General features: G+C 37.8%; 1 protein-coding gene across 21 annotated transcripts in view; it reads right to left on the minus strand.

Annotated features, from left to right (window-relative positions):
* Kif21a (kinesin family member 21A) overlaps nucleotides 1-21,919 on the minus strand; it is a 120,932-nt gene that overhangs the window by 28,608 nt on the left and 70,405 nt on the right. For 10 of the 21 annotated variants that reach the window (XM_051189691.1, XM_051189689.1, XM_051189688.1 and 7 more), the window contains exons 11-24: nucleotides 19,830-20,033; nucleotides 15,512-15,550; nucleotides 11,761-11,851; nucleotides 10,946-11,072; nucleotides 10,210-10,398; nucleotides 9,796-9,995; nucleotides 8,962-9,069; nucleotides 6,847-6,915; nucleotides 6,429-6,643; nucleotides 6,132-6,285; nucleotides 5,161-5,355; nucleotides 4,479-4,580; nucleotides 3,613-3,778; nucleotides 3,108-3,128 (exon numbers count right to left, since the gene is read on the minus strand). In XM_051189691.1, coding sequence (XP_051045648.1) covers nucleotides 3,108-3,128; nucleotides 3,613-3,778; nucleotides 4,479-4,580; nucleotides 5,161-5,355; nucleotides 6,132-6,285; nucleotides 6,429-6,643; nucleotides 6,847-6,915; nucleotides 8,962-9,069; nucleotides 9,796-9,995; nucleotides 10,210-10,398; nucleotides 10,946-11,072; nucleotides 11,761-11,851; nucleotides 15,512-15,550; nucleotides 19,830-20,033 — 1,880 coding nt within the window. The remainder of the gene's footprint in view (nucleotides 1-3,107; nucleotides 3,129-3,612; nucleotides 3,779-4,478; nucleotides 4,581-5,160; nucleotides 5,356-6,131; nucleotides 6,286-6,428; nucleotides 6,644-6,846; nucleotides 6,916-8,961; nucleotides 9,070-9,795; nucleotides 9,996-10,209; nucleotides 10,399-10,945; nucleotides 11,073-11,760; nucleotides 11,852-15,511; nucleotides 15,551-19,829; nucleotides 20,034-21,919) is intronic. The other 11 variants (XM_051189693.1, XM_051189690.1, XM_051189684.1 and 8 more) reach the window with 3 other exon arrangements.

Here is a 21,919-nt window from a genome sequence, read left to right on the forward strand (position 1 = left end):
GAGCTAGTGGGAGTTCACAGACTCCTGACTGACAGTTGGGGAACCTTCATGGGACCAAACTAGGCCCTCTGAATGTGACAGTTCTTTGGCTTGATCTGTTTGTGGGGCCCCTGGCAGTGGGACCAGGACTTATCCCTGGTGCATGGACTGACTTTCTAGAGCCCATTCCCTAAGGTGGGATACCTTGGTCAGCCTGGACGGAAAGGGGAGGGGCTTACTCCTACCTCAACTTGGTATGCCAGACTTTGTTGACTCCCCAAGGGAGGCCTTACACCCTCTGAGGACTGGATGGAAGGGTAGGATGAGTGGGGAGGTGCAGGGGTGAGAGAAAGGAAGAGAGGGGGAACTGGGTTTGGTATGTAAAATGAAAAAAAATAAATATAAAGAAGAGAAAAAATGAAAAAGAAACATCTGCTTGCAAACCTATATACACTTTGGCTAACTTCCAAAAAAAAAACAACTTTCAAAGTATCCATGGTCAACAACAAATTAATAAAGGGTGTTCCCTGGGTCTAGACTATGCAATCATATGACTGATGCTGACTATGTATTTTCTTTATGGGGGCCTAGAATGTGGTACATGTTAGGCACATACACTTATGACCCTTAGGTGGTGATGACAGCCTAACAGATTTCTCTTGTTCAAAGTGCTGCATTTTATTCCTGGGGTCTGCACTCTGTATCATCTCTTACAGGTAGGAGCAAACAAAGGAAGCTTGAACATTTGCTCCTATAGTCTCATCTGTGACTGTTCTGTGATACTTCAGCTCTACATTCTTATCATTCTTTTCTCAATAAGACTTAACCATAATTACAACAATATGCTGAGTTCCAGGAGGCTCCTAGAAAATCTATAGTAGACACAGGGGTCCAGTAGAATATGTGCCCACCATAAAGGTGGGAATAACATGGGAAAAAAGGAAAATATCCCTCAAAGGCTCTAAGATGTTAAGTGTGGTAAGGAGTGGTGGTCCCAGCTTAGCCTCTAATGTTGTTTCTCATTATCAATTGTGTACTTGTTCCTCAGGAGCGCTGATCTGCTGGTATATAATACAGCTTGTCCCTGCCACTCCTTAGCTTGTGTGACCACTCATCCTCTTTCTTTTGTTTTATATATCAGCTAAAACTCCATACCCTCCAGATGGTCCGCATCAATACCTGGCATTCTTTTTGTTTGTTTGTTTTTTGAGACAGAGTTTCTCTTTAGCTTTGGAGCCTGTCCTGGAACTCACCTCAGACTCACAGAGATCTGCCTGTCTCTGCCTCCCGAGTGCTGGGATTAAAGGCATGCTCCACCAACGCCTGGTTAATACCTGTTATTCTTTTGTGTAGTTCTACTGTGTACTCTAATGCTCTCTGTATTTACTTCAGGCTGTATATCCACTACTTTTGTCCTTCTGTGCCTGACCTCCAGTTCTTCTGACTTAAATTATGGCCCTCAATATCTAGGGAAATTTTCTGCCATTCAACCTGCACTCTCTGCTTCCATAAGCAGAAAACTGTAAGAACTAAACCGTTCATCAAATAAGCAGTCTGATACTTTTCTGCACAAAATGCCCTTAAATAATTTCTCTTCTAAGCTATGGGACACATGTGAATCTGAAACACTACAAAGGACAGCAAGAGGAAAGAGGAGATGAACAAGGACAATACAGCAGAAGAAAGGGAAATGAAGAGAAGGGAGTGGAAGAAGGTGGGGGGGGGTGACTGGAGGAAAGGCAGGGACAAAAAGGGCAAAACAAGAAGGAAAGAGAGGAGAAGGAGGTGGAGGAAGGGGACAGAACAGGAAAAAGGAAGGATGGGGAAGAGAAGGAGACAAGGTGACTTGACAACGTGTGAGATGGCAGAAATGGTGCTGAGTAGTGGATCACAGTGCTTTTAGTTAACCCTAACTGTCCCTAATTACTCTTATTTACCTTTGTCATAGCTTGACAAGTAAGTTTTTCTATGTATGTGTTATATATAGCATAGTCCTTCTCAAGGAAATACAATTTCACAGTAATATGTGCTATAAAAATCAAATAGGCCCTGTGTTTTATTTGTATAAGAGCTTATCATTTTAAACAGTGCAGAGTCATAGACTGTGTTTAGTCTAGTGACACAGAAGTTACTACATTTAATCTTTGAGTTATTTTCCTATTCTTTACCAGTGAGCACTCAGGAAATTTTGAAGATTTGTATAGTTGGAAAAAAAAAAAGTTGTGATCCTATCTGTAAATAACTTTAACTAAATAAAAATTGTTCCAAATTTAGCATTCTAACCTATCACAAGTAATGAAATCCCTCCAGTCTAGATATATCATCACTAAGAGGGCCAGGAAGTGAAGATATGACCAATGAGTAGCTCACATGGAAGTCAGGAGCAAGAAAAGGGTTAATACTTCTACGTTCAGCCTGTAGAGATGGCTTAGAGATTAAGAGCACTGGCTGTTCTTCCAAAGGTTCTGAGTTCATTCCCAGCAACCACATGGTGGCTCACAACCATCTGTAATGAGGTCTGATGCCCTTTTCTGGCCTGCAGAGATACATGCAGATAGAATATAATAAATAAATCTTTTAAAATTATAACATCTTCTATGTGCAATGATCTCTATAGGCTCTTCTACATTGAAAAATGATGCCTATGATTATAACCATGATATGAGTGTGTTCAAATAAAGTCCTTGTATTTTATTCAACTAATAAAAAAAAATATGTTCCTAGTTTTATTTTTAGAAGGAAAAGATGAGACTATATACAAAAGAAAGTTACTTATGAGGTTAAAACGATAGATGAAAGTTGATAGATATATTTAAAAATTAAAAAGGAACATATATTCCATGTTTTCCTATAAGAAAGAAAAAGAATTCAGAGAACTTATAGAACCCTGCCACTGAGCTCAAGTGACTATTAGCTCAAGCACACCTCTTCAAACATCTAGGAATTTCAAAATGAAGAATGTTTAACACAAAAGATTTGGTATTTTTTCATCATGAATATATTTCCAAAAAGGTCATGCAAAAACAGTGTCTACCAATAAAATGTTTTCAAATATGTGCCATAATTAGTGCACAGGACAATTAGTGACCATGCAGCTGTTTGAGACACAGAAAGCTAAACATACTCACCTAGTGGGGCGCTATCTAGATCTGGATAAACAACAGCAGAAGGAAACAAAAAGCAATACTCCAATCAAAACAAATCCAAAGTTAAAACACTCACATAGCACACGATTATGTCCCGATGTTTAGGTATACAGAATAGATGCCATAACAGACACTTACAAATGTATTTTAGCATAGTTAGGTATGCAGCATAAAGGTAATGAAACTTGGTTAATCTTTTAAGTAATTTAAATAACCAATTCAGAAACTTTCCTAGTTTCTGTTATCCATAAAAAACCAATGGTTTAATAAAATTAAATAACCTTAGGTGGGTAATTGCTTCTTGGAATGTCAGTAAGTACTTTCCCCCCAATTTACAAACACATGCAAATTAAAGTAAGAATATTTATTAAAAGCCTAAGTGAGTATAGCATCTATTCAAACAAGCCAAGAGGAAGGAGATACAAATTCAGTGTCCAAAGAGCAAAGCCACATGCGAGTGATCTTCATAAAATTTAATCCAAATTACCTTGCAAAGCATGGCCTAGCAAAGCATCCAGCTCAGGGTTTAACTCAGCTTTCTCCTTTAACATATGGAATAAGAGCTGATTTTGTGTAGCACTGGTGATTTCAGTCTGCTTGAGTCGACCTTCTAGTACTTTAATTTGAGCCTCTTTCTGAGCAGCCTGAAGACCCTGCAACAATAATCAGAAAAGCAAATTGTCTCACGTCAAATAAAACAAAGTGCACTACATTCAAATGCTTAGGACACAGACAGAATTAATGCAAACCAGCTCCTCTACTTTGGATGGAGGTCTTAGAATAGTGTCCCTGTCCAAGATGGCATCCTTCTGATTCCAGTCCCTGTATGTGAAGGTCTATGGATCAAGACCCTCTTTGCTGCCACTTGGTAAAGATGAAGTCTTAGAGCACAGTGTAGGGTCTAACACAGGTCCAGTGTGGAGAACAAGTGACTCAGCTGTCACCACTTTCAGCAACTGGTAGTAAGTGTCCTACTGGTGACAAATTCAGTTTACATTAAAAAGAGTAGGGAGGTACACGTGTTTTATTCCTCTGTGATTTTTTGAGTTGTACAGAGTTTGCAGCAAGCCAATTGTGATACAAAACTCTGTCTCCCCTGAGAATCTTTTGTTAAAGCAAGATGGGCTTTATTTCTTTTTTGTTTATTTGTTCTAATATACAAGTATGTATAACAGAGGCAATAAAATTGCTACAAATATTTATAAAATTTTATTATAGCTCTAAAGAAAAATATTTGATTTTTCAGTGAAGAACTTTATTTCCTTTTACCAAGAGGAGGGTTACTAGAGAAAGAAAGTCAAAACTGAATTGGTCAAAACTTAGGCTTTCCAGAATAGAATATTTAGATCTCACCTTATTGATGCCCATTGACAAGAAGTGATCTAGCAGGTACCGAGCTTCAGTAAGTGTACAGGCATTAATGACAGCGGTGACATCCAATGCCTCACCTTCCTCCTACATCAAACCAGTGTGGAACAATCATTACTTTAATCTGGATATATTTAAACAGAAGGCAACAGGCTACTGCATCAACTTGACAGTATGGATAAGTTAATGAAGCTACCCAGAAAAATATTACTTGACCCCCACATTAAGAAATATATCTTCCAGTCAAAAGTAGATACATCTAAGCAGCTAAAAGTTCAAGGCAAGACATTGTAAATGATACATGTGATATAATAAAGAATATTACAAGGACAAGAGAGAAACCAAGAGAGTAGACAGTCTATCTCTTCTATGTACAAAACCTAAGAATCAGAGCAACAAATAGAAAATGCCTTCACATAAAAATCCAAAGTGCTCTTAAAGATAATACAATACAAAAGTTCTTTTCCTTAAATTATTAACTACCTTTAAGACCCTGAGTGTCATATCAACTCTGACTTCTAGCATGTGGGAGGTAAAAGGAGGAGGATCAGAAATTGAAGGTTATCTTCATCTACACACACACAGATTGAGGGCAGCCAGGGTGAGAGACTGTCTCTCACAGATGAATGAAAACAAGAAGGAAACAAGTGTCTTTTCCCATGCACACCTTAGCCTCCTCCATCTGCATGATGTTAGCTTGGCAGTCAGCAATGCTGTCATTGATGTAATCTATGTTTGCACTCAGGGACTCCATCTCTTCGCTAATGCTGACCACATTTTTATCCCCCTCTCCGCTCTCCTTGACTATCTTCTCTCTCCTTTTTGAGAGTTTCTCTCGTCTTTTTGTGAGTTCTTCCCGTTGCTGTGGAAAGAAAGAAAAGAAACAAAAGAAAATCAAAGAAACCCATAATGGACTTTAAGAAAATTCACACACAGTGCAGTCAAGATAATACCAACACTACAGAAGCATGCAATGCTTCCAAGAAATGTGGTGATATATTGTTTATGATCTGATAAAGCAACTGGAGACCAAAATGCAAACCTAGCCACAGCCATAGAGCCAGGCAGTGGTGATACACACCTTTAATTCCAGCAGCCATACTCGCTAGCCATAGAGGCCAGGCAGTAGTGGTACACACTACAGAGGAAGATGGATCTGTGTTAGTTTAAGGCCACATTGAGCTACACAAAACTGATCCAGTCCTAAAAGAGAAACAGCTCACACAAAGGAGATCTCAGCACTTGGGATCACACACAGAAATCCCAGCACTAAAGAGGTGGAGACAGGAGTGATATGGCTGGACAGAGAGAGGAATACAAGGCGGGAGGAGACGGAAGCGCGGAGGGTTGCAGCCTGAGGCTTAGTGGAGGGTTGCAGCCTGAGGCTTAGTGGAGGGTTGCAGCCTGAGGCTTAGTGGAGAGCAGTGAAATCTGCTGTACTCTGAGGATTCATGGAGACAGGATCACCCATTTCGATCTGAGGTAAAGATAAGAGCTACTGGCTTGGCTGCTTTGCTTTTCTGATCTTTTAGTTGCTTTATTAGATCATAAACAATATACCACTAAAAAGGAACAAATATGAAATAGTAAAACTAATAGTCAGCTACAGAGGGCAGGTCTAGTTTCCACTTTCCGTACCCTGAGGAGTCTGTTCATGTCGGCCTCCATGTTGGAAATGGTCATTTTCTGCATGATGATGTCAGTCACCCGGCGTTCCAGCAGCTGCCATTTCATGCGAGCTGTCTTGGAAGTGAACACCCGGCCAGTCAGTCCTTTCCTCTGATATTTATTCCTGTAACCATTTACAAAGACAAACACAATTACTTATGCTTTATTTGATTGTGCACAACCAATAAGGAGATATGTTGCATTTACACAGCAATCAATATGAATACACACAAGGATCACATAAGGGCAATTAAGAATCAGCAGGACCTGGTTCCGTTTGTTGTAGGTGTTGGTAACGCCTGGACCCTTGCCACAGGAATTCTCATTTTCTGCTGCATGCCTGCCCTTGATGCCTCTGCTTCCCCTGCAACCCCACTGGAACCCATGTCCTGGACAGGGCTGTCAGATGAACTCAGCTTCCGAGTGACTTTCCCTGCTACTTTATCAGACATGGGCCGCACTTGGCGACGGAGAGCTGTAACCTGAAATAGCATCAGAGGTTCGTCTCAGTTCTGTCTGTAGATGTGCATGTTACAGGGTTTGGGCAGAGTGGGAGAGGATCTGTCTATCACATGCCAAGCTCTAGTTTTAATCCCCAAAACCACAAGGTAGGGGGAAAAATGGAATATATTATTTATCCCAAAGTCAAAATGTTCCCTCTAAATGGTAAACTTGCTTACTGTACCTCTTCAGTCTTGCGTCGCAGAACTACTTCTTGATTTCTCTTCTGGGCTTCTAGAAGTCTAAGTTGATGCTATAAAACAATCCATACATTGAATTGGACAACTGAAGCACTGTATGTCCTACTCTTCAGATAACCCAGTTCCTATTACAGCCAGAAAATGTGAGTCCTTTGCACAATCTGGGTAAATAATCTCCTGGCCATCATATGGATATTGATGGATATTGGTGGATATTGATGGATATTGATTTAGTACAGCAAACAATGCAGAAACCACCATCTCTGGGCTGGTGATATGGCTCAGCAAGTAAAAGCAACAACCCGAGTTCAAATTTGGAACTACACAGTGGGAGGAGAGAGCTGCCTCTTGAAAGCTGTCCTCTGACATCTAGACTTGTGCCATGGAATGCACATGCCCACACAGTATCAACCAAAAAAATGAAAAGCACAAACAAACAAACAAAAAAAAACAACAACAACAAAACACCAAACATAATAGCCATCTCTAACTAAAAACAGGAAGTTATCTGTATGCTTACTCTTCCTTAACTACCATGCTAGGTGCTTACTAAGTACAAGTACTTTCCTATGTGCTTTACAAATGTTTCTCATTCAATTGTTCTCAGACATTTTAAGGACTCAGGGAGGAAGCACAAACAGGAAAAGACCTAACTATATTCAAGAGTCGTTTTTAATACCATAATTAAAATGGTTATAAACATAGGTGTGGTGATATTTTGTTTATGATTTAATAAATAAAATTTACCTGAAGATCTGGGTGCAAAGCTAGCCACACTAGTTACCCATAGAAGCCAGGCAGTGGTGGTACACACTTTTAATCCCAGCACTCGGGAGACAGAGGCAGATGGATCTCTGTTAGTTCAAGGCCACCCTGAGCTCCATGAAATTGATCCAGTCTAAAAGGGAAAAAGAGCTCACACAAGGGTGATCTCAGCACTTGGGACCCCATGCCTTTAATCCCAGCACTAGAGAGGAATATAAAGTGGGAGAAGACAGATGCAGTCTGGAGATGCAATCTGAGGTTCAGTGGATCGCCCCCTCGGTCTAAGCATTGGTGTAAGTGAGTACTCTCTAGTGGCTGGCCACTTTGCTTCTCTGATCTTCAGCTTTAATCCCAATATATGTCTCTAGGTTTTTATCATTAAAACCAAAGAGAATTCATGCTACATACAGGAAAACATATACAATTAGCACTTGATGGTAACTTAGGTGTGCTGGCTAGTTTTTGTCAACTTGACACAAACATGGGTCACCAGGGAAGAGGAAACTTTAACTGAGAAGTTGTCCATCAGACTGTTCTGTGGAAATGTTTGTGGGGTGTTTTCTTGATTAAGGATTGATGCAGGAGGCCCAGTCTACTGTAGGCAATATCACCCTGGGCAGGTGGTCCTGAATTGTATAAGAAAGCTAGGTGAGCAGGCCATGGGAAGCAAGCCAATAAGCAGCTTTCTCCATGGTCTCTGCTTCAGGTCCCACTTTCTAATGTCAAGCAATAATTTTGGGTCAGCAACATAGCTCACGGGGTAAATGGTGCTTGCTGCCAAGCTTGACAACCTGAGTTCTATCCGCAGGACATACAAGCTGGAGCATTAACTCCTGAAGGTTGTTCTCTGCCCTCTATTTGAGTACCGTGTCACCTGCACTCACTCAAGCTTTCCCTCTCTAACCAAACATAATAGAAAGGGGTTTTGTTTTTTTGTTTTTTGTTTTTTTTTTTTAACAAAAAAAGGTTTTTTGTTTGTTTTATTTTTGGGGGGGGGGTTATGATTTAGACTACTTTTCAAAATCTGAATTCCTGAAAGTAGACTTCTGAAGGTGAAGACAAAAATGCTTTAAGGTCTCAGAAAAGTATCTTTTATCAAGGACTGGTTATCATCCCAGGTGCTACATCCTGGTACCCATCCCTTGCAGTATAAATCTGTCCTAAATCTTTATTCTGAATTGCTATAATCTACATACAATAATAAATATGTTTTATATAACTAATGTTTATTTATTGTCCTCGACCTATACTTACTAGAGTTAAAATTTTCCCTCCATTGATAAAGCAATCTTGTACAATGCAGAGCATTCTTCTCTAACGGAGACTCTACTCACATCTCTTTTGCGTTGATCCTTTTTCAGCTGCGCAATTTCCCTGTTCCGTCTAGATTCTGTCAGTCTGGCTTTCTCTTGTTCTTCTTTCATTTGTTTCATTAGACGAACCTAAAGTTAGGTATATACATTATTGAACTTACTCCAGCACCAGATCCATTCGGTAAATTTCACAGCGTTCCCTCATTCTAAGTTCTTCACATGGGAGCATGTGACATTCACAATGTATTTTAGCCAGCTGCTGTTTTCAGATGATTATATTTCCAACATATTTTTGTCAAATTAGTGCTCTATGTATATAATTTTGATGTTTATTATCAGTAGCTGAGTGAGCCTAAACAAGTTATATAACCTCTGTAGGCTTTGAGTTCCTCATCAACTTGCACATTGTGAAAACTCAATGGATTGATACTGGAAGGTGCATATCACAGAGCCTGTACAGGGAAAGAACCTAGTAAATGTGGCTATTGTTATTACAGCAACTGCCCAACATAACTTACTTACTTCTTACGTCATGTCCATGTGGTCATTTTAAGAAAACTGCCTTGATTTTGGTCAAGAGTTAAGATAATCCCTACTCAAAAACTGATACAAGCATTCGGTATCCTTGGTTTTGTACTACTCCACGAATGGGAAGAATACATCTCAAACTCTAGATGTTACCTTTTGGTGAATGAGAATATGATCAGAGAGACATTCACAGGAAGCTGAGTACCTGTTTATATTTTATATATATGGGCTACTTTGAAACCGACTCAAAAAAGGAGCCACAATAATAGTTTTGCCCCAAGCTGTGAAAGCTGTGGTCACCAAGCTGAACAGGGACAGTATCAGTACCTTTGTTTTCTTCATTTCCATGACATCCTGCTGTAGTTTCTTTAGCTGCTTTTCATACTGAGACTGGTTTTTAAGCAACCTGGCATGTTCCTTTTGGGCTGTCTGGAGCCGCTGCAACTCTTTGTTCATGGCGTGGAGCTTCTTTTCATATTCACACTTCACTTTCTTTGCCTTTTCTTCTGAGTACGACTCCACCGAGCCTGGGTGCAAGGGGGGTAAATGCACGGTTTTTGTGAGACACAGGTTTTTATTTCATAGACTTGGAACAAACACTCAGTTCCCAGGACACAAGAACGCTCGAACTCTTTTCTCCTGGAGGTTTTGGCTCATTTACTTTATTATCTACTCAAGTAGTGGCTAAGCTTTTTCATTTAGGTGCCTTGAATAAGGATTGCGACTCCACAGGAGACCCACCTAAATTCTGCAGCACCTGGTCTCTTTCCAGCTGTGTGTCCCGGATCTTATGTTGCAGCATCATCAGTTTCTCCTCATACTGCTTTTTCAGTGTTTGCAGCCGCTTCTGGCTGTTTTCTAATTCATCGATCAGCTTCTGCTTAATGGCAATTTCACACGTGATGTTTGCTAAGTCGGCTTGATAGTTAGCTAGTCACAGAAGACAAAAATACTGAAGGTAGCAAAAGATAATCATCATACCAAGCAAGACTCATGTAGCCACTCGGCAGCTGTGTGGGAAATTTCCTGTTTACACCATACTCTAAAAAGAGACTGTTTGCAGTGGCCAATGGCAGGTGCTGTGCACACTAAAGAAATCAGCTGGGTGGTGGTGGCACATGCCTTTATTCCCAGCACTTGAGAAGCAGGCACAGGCAGATCTCAGTGAGTTCGAGGCCAGTCAGGCCTACAGAGGAAATTCCAGGACAGCTAGAACTGCTACACAGAGAAACCCTGCCTCCAAAAACGAACAAACAAAACAAAAACAAAAAGAAATGTAGAAATAACACAGTGATTAGATCTAGCACAGAAAGGAACATCTCTTTAGCCTAGAGCACGCGTGAGTCTAGGGTGGTCTTACAGGTCATGAAAATTGCTTTCATTTGCGATAAAATAGAAAATGTTGAGTTTCCCACCCACCAAAGTCTAAACAGCTTCCCAATATGAGTTTTCTGCCTTCACTGCTAAGGGTAGGTACCTTTTTCATCTGATTCTGAGTCAGACTCATCAGAGCTTTCCCCTCCTTCCATGTCATCCTCTTCTTCATCTTCCTCTTCCTCTTCTTCCTCCTCCTCCTCATGATCACTCACTTCCTGATTCTCTTCCTGCAATGTGATTTGGGACTATTACTAGCACAGTACTGGCAAGCAAACTGATCACGTCAGACAGAGAGGTATAGGAGTACAGTCCACAGAAGCACAAGACTGTCATCGTCTATGTGTGTGCTCATGTGTGAGGTATACGTCAACGCTCATACATGCACATGCCAGAGAAGGCTGTCCAATGTCTTCCTCTATCACTTTCCATAATATGCCCTCCAACGGGGCCAGTCATTAAATCTGAACTCACTATTTTGGTTAAGCTGGCTGCTGGGTGAACTCCCAGAACGTCTGTCCTGACTTACCAACTCAAGTTATAGGGCATGCCCAGCTTTACATGGATGTCAGGGATCTGAGAAAATCCTCACACATGCACATGGGGTTTTTCCCCAATGAGTCATCTCCCAGATACCAAATTTTACTTTCCTTTAGTTCAAAATCTCTATAAGAGTTTAAGGTTATTAGGTAACAACTCTTAGGAATTCTTTGTGTCTTATGGCATCTCATCTGCATGCACACATACAATTTTCACAGTGCCATAGACTGAGATCTGTGAAGTACTGGCAGACAATTCGGGAGGAGGGGGGAAGTCCTCAAGGAAACAGGAAACCCTAGATAAAACAACCATTTCATTCAGTTCACATAAATTAGTGTCTACAGTTCGTAAGTTAATTCTCCCATACCCCATACTTACGACTTCTAATCCATTGCTTTCTTTCTCTGAGATTCCCTTTTCTTCTTTCTTCTCCTGATCAGCATCCACATTCTCCTCCTTCCCAGCCACACTTTAAAATCAAAAAGAAAGAGAAAAGGAATATGAGATAAGAATAAGGGAAAGTCTTCACTGTTTTTCTGATTTTTTTTAAACATCAACTATTTATAAAAACAAAATGAAAGGGTTAACCACTTAATTAAGCAATGCTGCTCTGTCTGATGATTAGAGAAAACCAAGGTCTCAGCACATGATCAACAATGTAAACATTTACAGCACTGAAGGGAGTTTTTCCTCTAGAAATACTGCAACAGGTCATACACTGAGTGTAAGATCTGATGAGACAGTAACAGCCAGTGGATGACAATGTACCACAACTTGAATTTAAAAGAAACCAAAACAGAAAGTTTTGGCTCTCCATCTAAATTCACAAAACTTCTCTTACATAAATAGAAAGCTATAAAATTATGCTTGTTGGTATCCTAGTACATTTAATATTACTTTTAAAGGTTCAAAATCACTCTGCCACAGTGGGTCTGCCTCTGTGGCTGTAACCATCAGTGCTGGGGACTTTTCTTAGGCCATCTGAATAGCATAGGATGGTTTCTCATAATATTAGCACAAAGTGCATATTTGAATTCCAAAATTGTCTGAAGTTCAGGCTGTCCCTAACTGACTCAGAAATTCCAAGGTCTACTATAAATTTCACCATAAAACTGAGACCTTCCTCTTCAGCTACCTGATACCTAAGGATGTAATCACACAATGGTTAAGGCTCAACCCATTTAGCTCTGGTAGCTCTAAGGGAAGGTAGAAGACCATAGTGGGTGAATTTTTTAGTGTACCCCAATCACTCTAATCTCTCTTGGGTCTACCAAGCATCACAAACTATGCACAGCAGTTATACTTTGGCTCACCAGAGTCAAATATTTTAGTAAAATAATGTTAATATGACAAATCTTAAATAATCCATATGGTTTGTGTTATTAGTAGAATTTAAAAATCATTAAGGTTAAAAAGAATAGTCAAATATAGCAATATTTCCAAACAAGCTTCCTCTAGAAAGGACTTTATGACAGCCACTATTTCCATTAGCTATTGTGCTACATTAAATAACTTCCTGATTGATACTTGGGCTTATTCCTAGGTTATAAGTAAATAATTTGACCTCATTATTACTTAATTCCAACATTTAACTCCAGGTCCCTATTCTTTCATATTTTTATAGCCAGAACAATAATTTAAATATTTTCCTCGTGTATTTAGTTTATTTATGTGATTATTTATTTTATCTGTCATTCCCCCTGAACCTAAAGTCTCTTGAGTGTAAGAATCATATGTATATGGCTTCATATTAATTTACTCATGGCCTGCACAGAATAAATTACACTAGTGTTTATTAAAAAAGTCAATCCCTATGAGTTACATGAACACCTGTGTTTGAGTAGTCCTATGTGTCTCACATACCAGTTAAGTAAGAATGGAAAATAAGGTTTGAAATACTATAAAGATGCATGGAACATAGTAATGCCTTTGGAGTGAGAAGTAAAAGCCAATAAGAATATCAATACAAAAGTCATTACTAGTGTCCAATAAACTGCAAGACATTCACGAATGTCATTAAATCATTGTATTAGAGGAAAATAAACTGGGGGGGGGCTAGGAACCATATGAAGTGAACAACTATAACAAATACAATTATATTAAAAGGCCAGTGACACATACCCAAGTACTACTGACTGTACCAGAGGCTGAGACCCAAGGCAAGACTTAAGATACACAAAGGATGTGTGGAACAAAAGGATTACATTTTTCATTAGGTTTCCTCCTCCCTCCTAATGCTGTCTTACTTACTACTTGTGTAGTATATAATCTCCACTATTGTGAGATCTTATATTACAGTATCATCTGAAATCCATGGTTTATGGCCACATGACTTTATTAGGAATACTTGACTACCAAACCCTCCTGCTCCTCAAGTAGCCAATATCCAGCCTAACAAATATTGTCATTGACTTATATTTCCAATCTTAAGTTCCCCTTGCTCTCTGCTATAGAAAAATCAGCATCATGGATAATATATTAATATGCTTCTAAGAATTATTTATAAAGCTTAAGCTTTAGAGGTGATACTGATAAGTATATCTCAAGCACTCAAGTTTTTTTCGCTAAATGTTAACAAATTGATAGTCCCCAAATAACTATCTAAGGAACAATGGGTCATAATTAAATTTATACTTTATACAAAATCAGAATCTTGGGAACTGGAACAAACATAAGAAGTCAATCTCTCCATCAGGCAAATAAAATAAATAAATAAAAAGCTGTAGCCTTGAGAAAATTTCCACACAAGGGACTAAGGGCAGATGTCCTGACTCCCAGAGTGAAGCACCCACAGCCTCAGGAGCTTGTTAATACAGAATGGCAGATTCTATCCATGTGCTACTGATCAGATCCTCACTCCATTGAAACAGTTATGAATGTGCATTTATGATTGAGATATAGTCCTAGGACACTAAGCTGTCCTGCTTCAGCTATCCTATATGGTTATGTGATAGATTATCCATATACATATTCAAGAATGGAGTAGTTTAATGTGGTAACATGTTTCCACATATAACTTTAACAATTCATTGTATTGTGACCTTTCCAAATAGGAGAAAATTTGCATTTATAATATTTTTAGTTCTGTGTATAAACATGCTGTCCTAAGTTAATGATGTTTAGTTGACTTCTAGTGTGAGCTATAGACAATAAGAATTACATTCTAGTTACAGAATACTTTGTAAGTTATAAACTTATAGAATAGAAGCTTAGAAACTTTAGATTCAATATAGCATATGGAATACAATTAAGGTGAGTATATTATAAACTAACTTATAATTTAATAAATTTAAGGTAAACTAGTCATTTACATACCATGTACAAATTCTCAAGTTTAACTTTAAGTAAGAGCTTTAATGCAGAACTTCGTGGATAACTGCATTTCTTAATCAATTAGCTATATGATTTGGTGACTTGCTTTAGAAAACATAACATTCACTTATTAAATAAGTAGTCATATTCAGGTAAGGCTCCATGAAATGGAGATCAGCAACTCACTTCTAGGCTGTAAATGGAAGAAAGGGACCTGTCCATATTTTAATATTGGCTTGGAATACCTTTGAAAAGTTAAAAGTATTTTTCTAGTTTAAATTTCAGGATGCCTTATCAACCTGACCTATAAGACATCCACAGTTCCTTTTGTCCTACTACAGTTTTAGTGTTTCCAACAAAGATTACAGCAGGTAAGGAAGAGTCTGCTCATGAGTTAGCATTTACTCCGACAAAATGCCAATCATTCACTGCCCAGTTGCTTCCCACTCTGCTCACAAGCTCCCCTTAGGTGAAGAAATGCTGATGTTTGTTTAGACGGTGAAGGTTTGTTCAATTTTACTAAAAAGGGTTAAGATATAATCATACTTTTGGCAACTTATTTGAAATTTAATGAAACTGTTTGTATTTTAAATTCAAGGAACTACAGAGTTCATGATTCTCAAGTACTTTTAACTTTTTCCTGCTATTTTTATAAAAATCATTACTTTAAAGAGTACACAGCTAATCTAGTCTGAAACAGTCTACAATTCTACAGCACATTTTCTTACAAATGGAAATGAAGTATTTAAATGACATTTTAATTAAAAAAAAAAACAAAAGCAAAAACAAAACAAAAAAACCTGGGAAATATTCCAACCTTCTTTCTTCTCGATTGCTTTCCTCAAGTTTCTGTAGCCTTCAAATCACGAGGCACAGTATGGGAAGGCCAAGCCAATGAGGGCAAACCAGACAGTAAAAGCAAAAGTGGTAAGAAGGTAAAATGGTACATGAGCTTGAAGACGTTAAAATAAATTGTAGAGATATCATTAAAGGACAGTACATAGTAAAAAGGCAATACATTTTCTATGAATACAAAGGAGAAAATCAATAGTATTACATCTAAGAAGAAAATACAGATAATCGGTGGAAACTGTTTAAGAGTAAAATACCAAATACCTCAACTTATATGAGTTTATAACTCCTGTTTGGATGTTATTGCTATTTTTAGCCAGAAATAGATCAATTTTTAAAATTTTTCCTCATAAATAAAGCCTACTTTCAACAACATTCTCTTCCTTTTAAATCTTTCAAAAGATTTTTTTATGATATCATTAAAAGATCTTCATTAAGTAATGCCTTTATACCATAATGATAATACTAATAATACAACATACAAGTTACTACTTTAAGAACTTGACTTCATTTGCATTACTATACATATAATCATCACTAAATCTAAATGTAAAAGACTCATATCAAAATTATGAGATGGTATTACAGACAAATGAATATGGCTGTTATAAGATCAGTGAAAAATACAGTCTTGTTAATTGAAGATAAAATTTTAACAAGGTTGGGATTAAAAATTCCTACTAAAAGGGCACAGAACTAAGGCAAAGGAGGAAATAAAATGGGAACTTTAGTACTTTCCATTAGTAATACTGTTCTTTAATCAGAATATCAAAAAACGATAAATTTACTGATATAGCTTTCAAAATCTAACTTAAAGAATATATAAAGTTAGGGATCTCGACTCAATGAAATGAACTATGCATGAGCATTCGTCATGAAGACAATATATATGTGCTAGGCTCCAATGAGGCATATAGCAATCGGCACACAGCACGCTCCATCCAGAACCCCACAAAATCCTCTTGGAATCATCAACATTTACAATAAATAATCAAGAGAAAGCTGAGTTATGAATTATTAAGTCAGTTCTCTTTTAATCTTATGATGTGTGGCTTCGTGTCATCTGAGGCTGTGATTGTCTCTTTTAACCAATTTATATACTGCTTTTATAATATGAGACTGGGAATCTGAGAAAACATTCTGCAGGGAGATATTCTCCAGGGATCAGAGAGTTGAGCACAGTGACTAGAAAAAGCACAAATCGACACAGATATCTGCATTTTCAGAGTTTCAAACCAACACCACTACGTCCAAGTGCAGTATTGTCTGAAATACAACAAAGAGTTTTGTACTGTAGCTCATTTAAAGCCAGATATCCAAAGGTACCATACTAAATATGTGAGAGTAAAATTTCTATAACTGCATACACAAACTAGTGACCCCCAAATCAGTGTGATTTAGGCTTCACTGGTGATAATAAACTATAATGCTTAAAATATATGGCTTCCTGGTAAAGGTTCCAAATTTTGTCTATTATTACTGTTGTTGCTGTTATTGCTATTATTGTTATTGCTGAAACCCTTTATTTTGTGTTTGCTTTGTTGCAGGCCTTTGTCTAAGATGGGAACTTATTTATATTTTTAAAACAAGAATTTATATTACATAGATCTAATAGTTACTTAGATTTAAATGTGATTCATGAAATGCTTTTTGTTTGGATTTCCCTTTTTAGTGTGGTGTGGTGTGTGTGTGTGTGTGTGTGTGTGTGTGTGTGTGTGTGCAGGTGTGAGTGGGATTTGCATGTGTGTTCGTATGTGTGCCTGTAGCTGTGTGAGTAGGATGTGTTTTTGTTCGTGTGTATGCATGTATATGTAGCTCTGTGAGTGGGGTGTGTGTATGTGTGTGCAGGCACATGAGTGTACATGCGTGAATGCATGCACGTGTGTAGCTGTGTGAATGGGGTGTGCCTGTGGAAGTCAGAGGCTGCTTTCAGAAGATACTTTCCTCTTTCCACTGAGGGATCCAAGGACTGAAACTCAGGTCTTCAAGCTTACATGCAAGCATTTTGTTTGTTTGTTGTTTGTTTGTTTGTTTGTTTCTCATTGAGCCACCTCCCCAGTCCAGGTTTTCAGTTTTTTTAATCTAGAACACCTGTCTACAGAACAAGACAAATATCATTAAGTTCTATGAATTTTGTTATGCAGTTATGTGAGGTCACAAATTGACTCTCTAGACTTTTCTACGTGAATAGTACACAATACAAACATTTTAGGCACAAAAATCGTGCATGTTTGACAAAGGCGCACTGGAGCAAGTATGGGAAATGTGCTTGATAAGGCACTTCCAAGCATTCTGTGAGTGATGGTTTTAGGAATGCTAATTGGTCCTCTCATGGCAACCTTTCACTTATCTAACTGGTTGATTTTGCTCACCAATATTTTACCTACACCTACTGCTCTGTGTATTAGCATGCAACTTGATAGGTCATCATTATAAGCACATACTATTATCTTCATCACATTGCCCAAGTCATTCACAGAAAAGCAACCTGAAATAACTGCTGCTTTTTCTATTTTGTTTCCCTTACACTGAACAAAGGTTCTAGAATAAAGAAACCAGGACAAATATAAACAAAGTATTTTCATTAGTACTGTTTTATCAGCTGAGTGCATATTAGCATGCCTTTTCACAAAAAGTAATCTGAACCACAGATATTAAGTACCTATAGCCACTATAAAAAAAAAAATCAAAAGTGCTGGGCATGGTGGCACATGCCTTCAATCCCAGTACTCGGGAGACAGAGGCAGGCAGACCTCTGTGAGATGAGGCCAGCTTAGTCTACTGAGAAAGTTCCAAGACAACCAGGGCAACACAGAAAAACCCAATCTTGAAAAACCAAACTAATAATAATAATAATAATAAATATTTTCTCAGGATCCCCACTTATCTTTCATTACTCATATTCAACAAGTGATTAAAGCAATATCTAAGTTAAATTTAAAAGCAAAGTATAGACTCAGTCCATGACCTTGAAAAATACACTCCTACTTACACTTACTAATTCATGAACAGAAACTATCTTGCCCCTTAAAACCAAGTCACACTGTCTACAGAAGTGAATTTCACAAGTAAATGATAAACCATGAGAAAATATCACATGTTCACTCAAGCACAGCATGAACATTGGTTTCTACAACCTTATAGTCCTTACTGTAGTACAGCTGTATGCCATGAAGAGAGACCTAGCCATGTTCTATGTCCTGCTGCTGCTGTTGTCATCCATGAAAGGCACCTACGACAACACCACTCATTCAAAACGCCATTGCCTTCTAGTGCTACTGTGCAACTTGCTGTTTTAATTATTTAATCTATTCTTTTCACCCATACAGATACAAGTCAGGGTCAGCCTAACAGATTGAAGTTTCTAATAACCTTCAATAACTGACTGTTAAGAAAAAAAAAAGTGTTGTTCTCTAAATACATTTCTAAGTAATCAGAATAAAACAGCTCATAAAATGGCAATAATGTTCTAGACCCTCCCTATAACAAGACTACACAAAAGAAGATATCTCACTCTTCCTTTGAGAATCTACCCAAAATGCTTGAATTGAGTTCCAGTGCATGCTCAATATAGTCTTTGTAAATAACTGGACTGTACTATAGAATGAATAGGTAAGTATGTAAGTAATTTGAGCATTTAACCACTCACACATTATAAATGGTCGGTTTTCATTTTTCCCCTTATCTTCTCCCAGCTGACTTTGGAGGGGGGAAGATATTATCCTGGCACAGGAAGCCTATCACAGTGGTAGAAAGCTAAATAATTCCCTGAGAGATTCAGAAACCCTGAAATAACATGAAGAACCTTCATATAATGAAATTTGAAACCCTGAATGAAATATTTAGAAACCAAATGACATTCTGATAAATTAGTCAGCCCTTAGGTAAACTAACTAGTTAATAGGGTTAGGACACCTATGAGATTATGTAATTCTATTAGGAAACGAAAAAAGTGAACAACACACTGTTACAATGGGACACAGAAGCTTCACACGAAAGCAAGATGGATGGAATGCAAAAGCAGCAATTTTAAACAATATAATAATTTCTACTAGTAAACTTATCTTGTCATAGTCTAAACACAATTCATTACTACATGCTTATAGCTAAACTTAATTTTCTTATATATAAGTACAGAGAAACCATTAGGAAGCATATAACTGCAACTGTAAACTAATTTAAATAATTTTCATGTATCCATATAGTTATGAAACTATGTACACATATGGCAACTACAAATTAAATGTCCTGAAAAGGAAAAATACTCAGTTTTATAATACTACCTTTTTTTCTTCTTCTTCTCTTTCCGTTTTAGCTTCTCTAAATCTTTCTTGGCTAGATCTATAATTTCGATAGTTTCTTTGTCTGAAGTCAGTATGGAAGGAGAGAAAGCTGATGACCCACTGAAAAATGGTGATCTCGCTGTGGCTCTGGTCAGATTTTTTCGAAGGTTCTCATTCACTGCTTCACTTTCTAATAATTTTGCCCTAAGAATAAAAATATCGTTGAGGAGGAACAATTTAAACAATGTACTATATGGGCATCTCTAACTATACCCTGCAGCACTGAGCTTCAGGACACTGTCGTGCAACCATCACACCATGCACACCGGAAATATAGTCACCTTAGCTAATATGCCATGTTTCTCAACATTTTCAGTGTAGCCCAAAGCACTGATAATACCACAAGGAAGTATATGAAATATATAATAAACCACCTATCCATAATATGTATTTCAGACTATTATGTAACAACTAGTATCTGGTATGTTGTTGTTTTGTTATTTCCAAGGCTTGCATTTAGTAGGGGCTGAAACCTGGAGGGCTCATATCCATGAATGCCAGGCACATGAACAAGGGCTGCTTTTTATAGGCTAGAGAGAGAAAGTGTCTTTATCCCTCGTTTCACTCCCTGTCCCCCAATACACAAACGCACTCGCTGCTGCTGGAGTTTTACTGAATAGATGGCAGTGTGACATGAGAGAAAGTATTAGACAGCTCGGGGAAGGAGCAGAGTCATGGCTTGGATTTCATCTGACCCTCACTAGAGCTGGGCCATCAGTCCCTAACAGCCCCTACTGCTGTCTGTGTAAAACAGGGATTAAAATAGATATTTTCTCTAGGGTTGCTATGAGAACCAATTATGTAATGAATTCAAAACTTGCCAAATTGCAACTGTAATTAAAAACAATAAAAATTCGTATAAAAATTAGAAATAATGTCATTATCCAACAGTAGTAAAATAAATTAATTATAAACACAAGATAGTGCTATAGACTCCTGACAAAAATGTCCATGATGTACTGTCATACTGCAAAGAACAGATAAGACAACAGACACACAGTTATGGCAATAACTACATATATGAATACAAATACCATTGAAAATAACTGAAGAGATAAAGCAAAATGCTAGTTTCAGTTCTCAGCTCTGGAAAGAGTAGAAACTTAATGATATCGTGTTTTCTTTTGATATTTCCATGCTTCTACAAAAGTTTTAAGATCACCAGATTCAAGGATTAAATGGTGGTTGCTTTAGTTTATTAAAAGGTCACGCCAATGCTTTTAGTAATTTGAATAATACAATTTAAAATAAATATCCAAGCTGTGATACTTTCAGATAAATTTCAGTTAGTTTAAGGAGTTGGGAAGAGATGTGCTAAGTGACAAACTGGACCTGCACAACACCTTTTGGCTTAAGAACATTCCTATCCTATTGTCAGACTCAGGTCCATAATAACTTTGTGAGGCTTCCCAGTATCTCTTCTTCTAGATTAACAAACAAAAACTCAGAGATGTCAGGGAATGCAGAGGTGTGAGGTAACACCTTATTCATAAAGAAGAGATTAAACATCAATCCAAGTGATCCAATTTGAATTCAGAGTTCATTTATGACTTTCTTGCCATGTTAACACTAGAGTAACATATTTGTCTTCAATTTTTGATGCATTTAAGAGACCAAAAAAACTCTGTGGGGGCAGGAAGTGGAAAAAGTATTTGTGTTGTCACTGAGAATAACTAGAATAGCCCAGGAATGAAAGGGGACAAATAACACAAATTCAAAATAGGGAAATGTGAGGGTAGTTATGAAGCAGGACCCCCTCCCACTTGGTTATTATGTGCAGAAATTTCCCCCACGGAGCCTACTGGAGTTTTATCCGTGAGAAAATAACTAAGGATCTGGGAAACTAAAGCCTTCCAGAAGTGCTTAATACCCCTGTCCTGTTTCACACCCCTATCACACCCCTATTCTCCCAAATCTTTTCTTCCACAGACTTTACATTCATGCACAATGAAAAGACTTTTTTATTTTACTAAATTCTGATATTTCTATTTACTGCATGTGTCTAGTTACAATGTTCTACTAAAGATGCC

Source organism: Phodopus roborovskii, unplaced genomic scaffold (genome assembly GCF_943737965.1).
Source record: "Phodopus roborovskii unplaced genomic scaffold, PHOROB, whole genome shotgun sequence".
Lineage (NCBI taxonomy): Eukaryota > Metazoa > Chordata > Mammalia > Rodentia > Cricetidae > Phodopus > Phodopus roborovskii.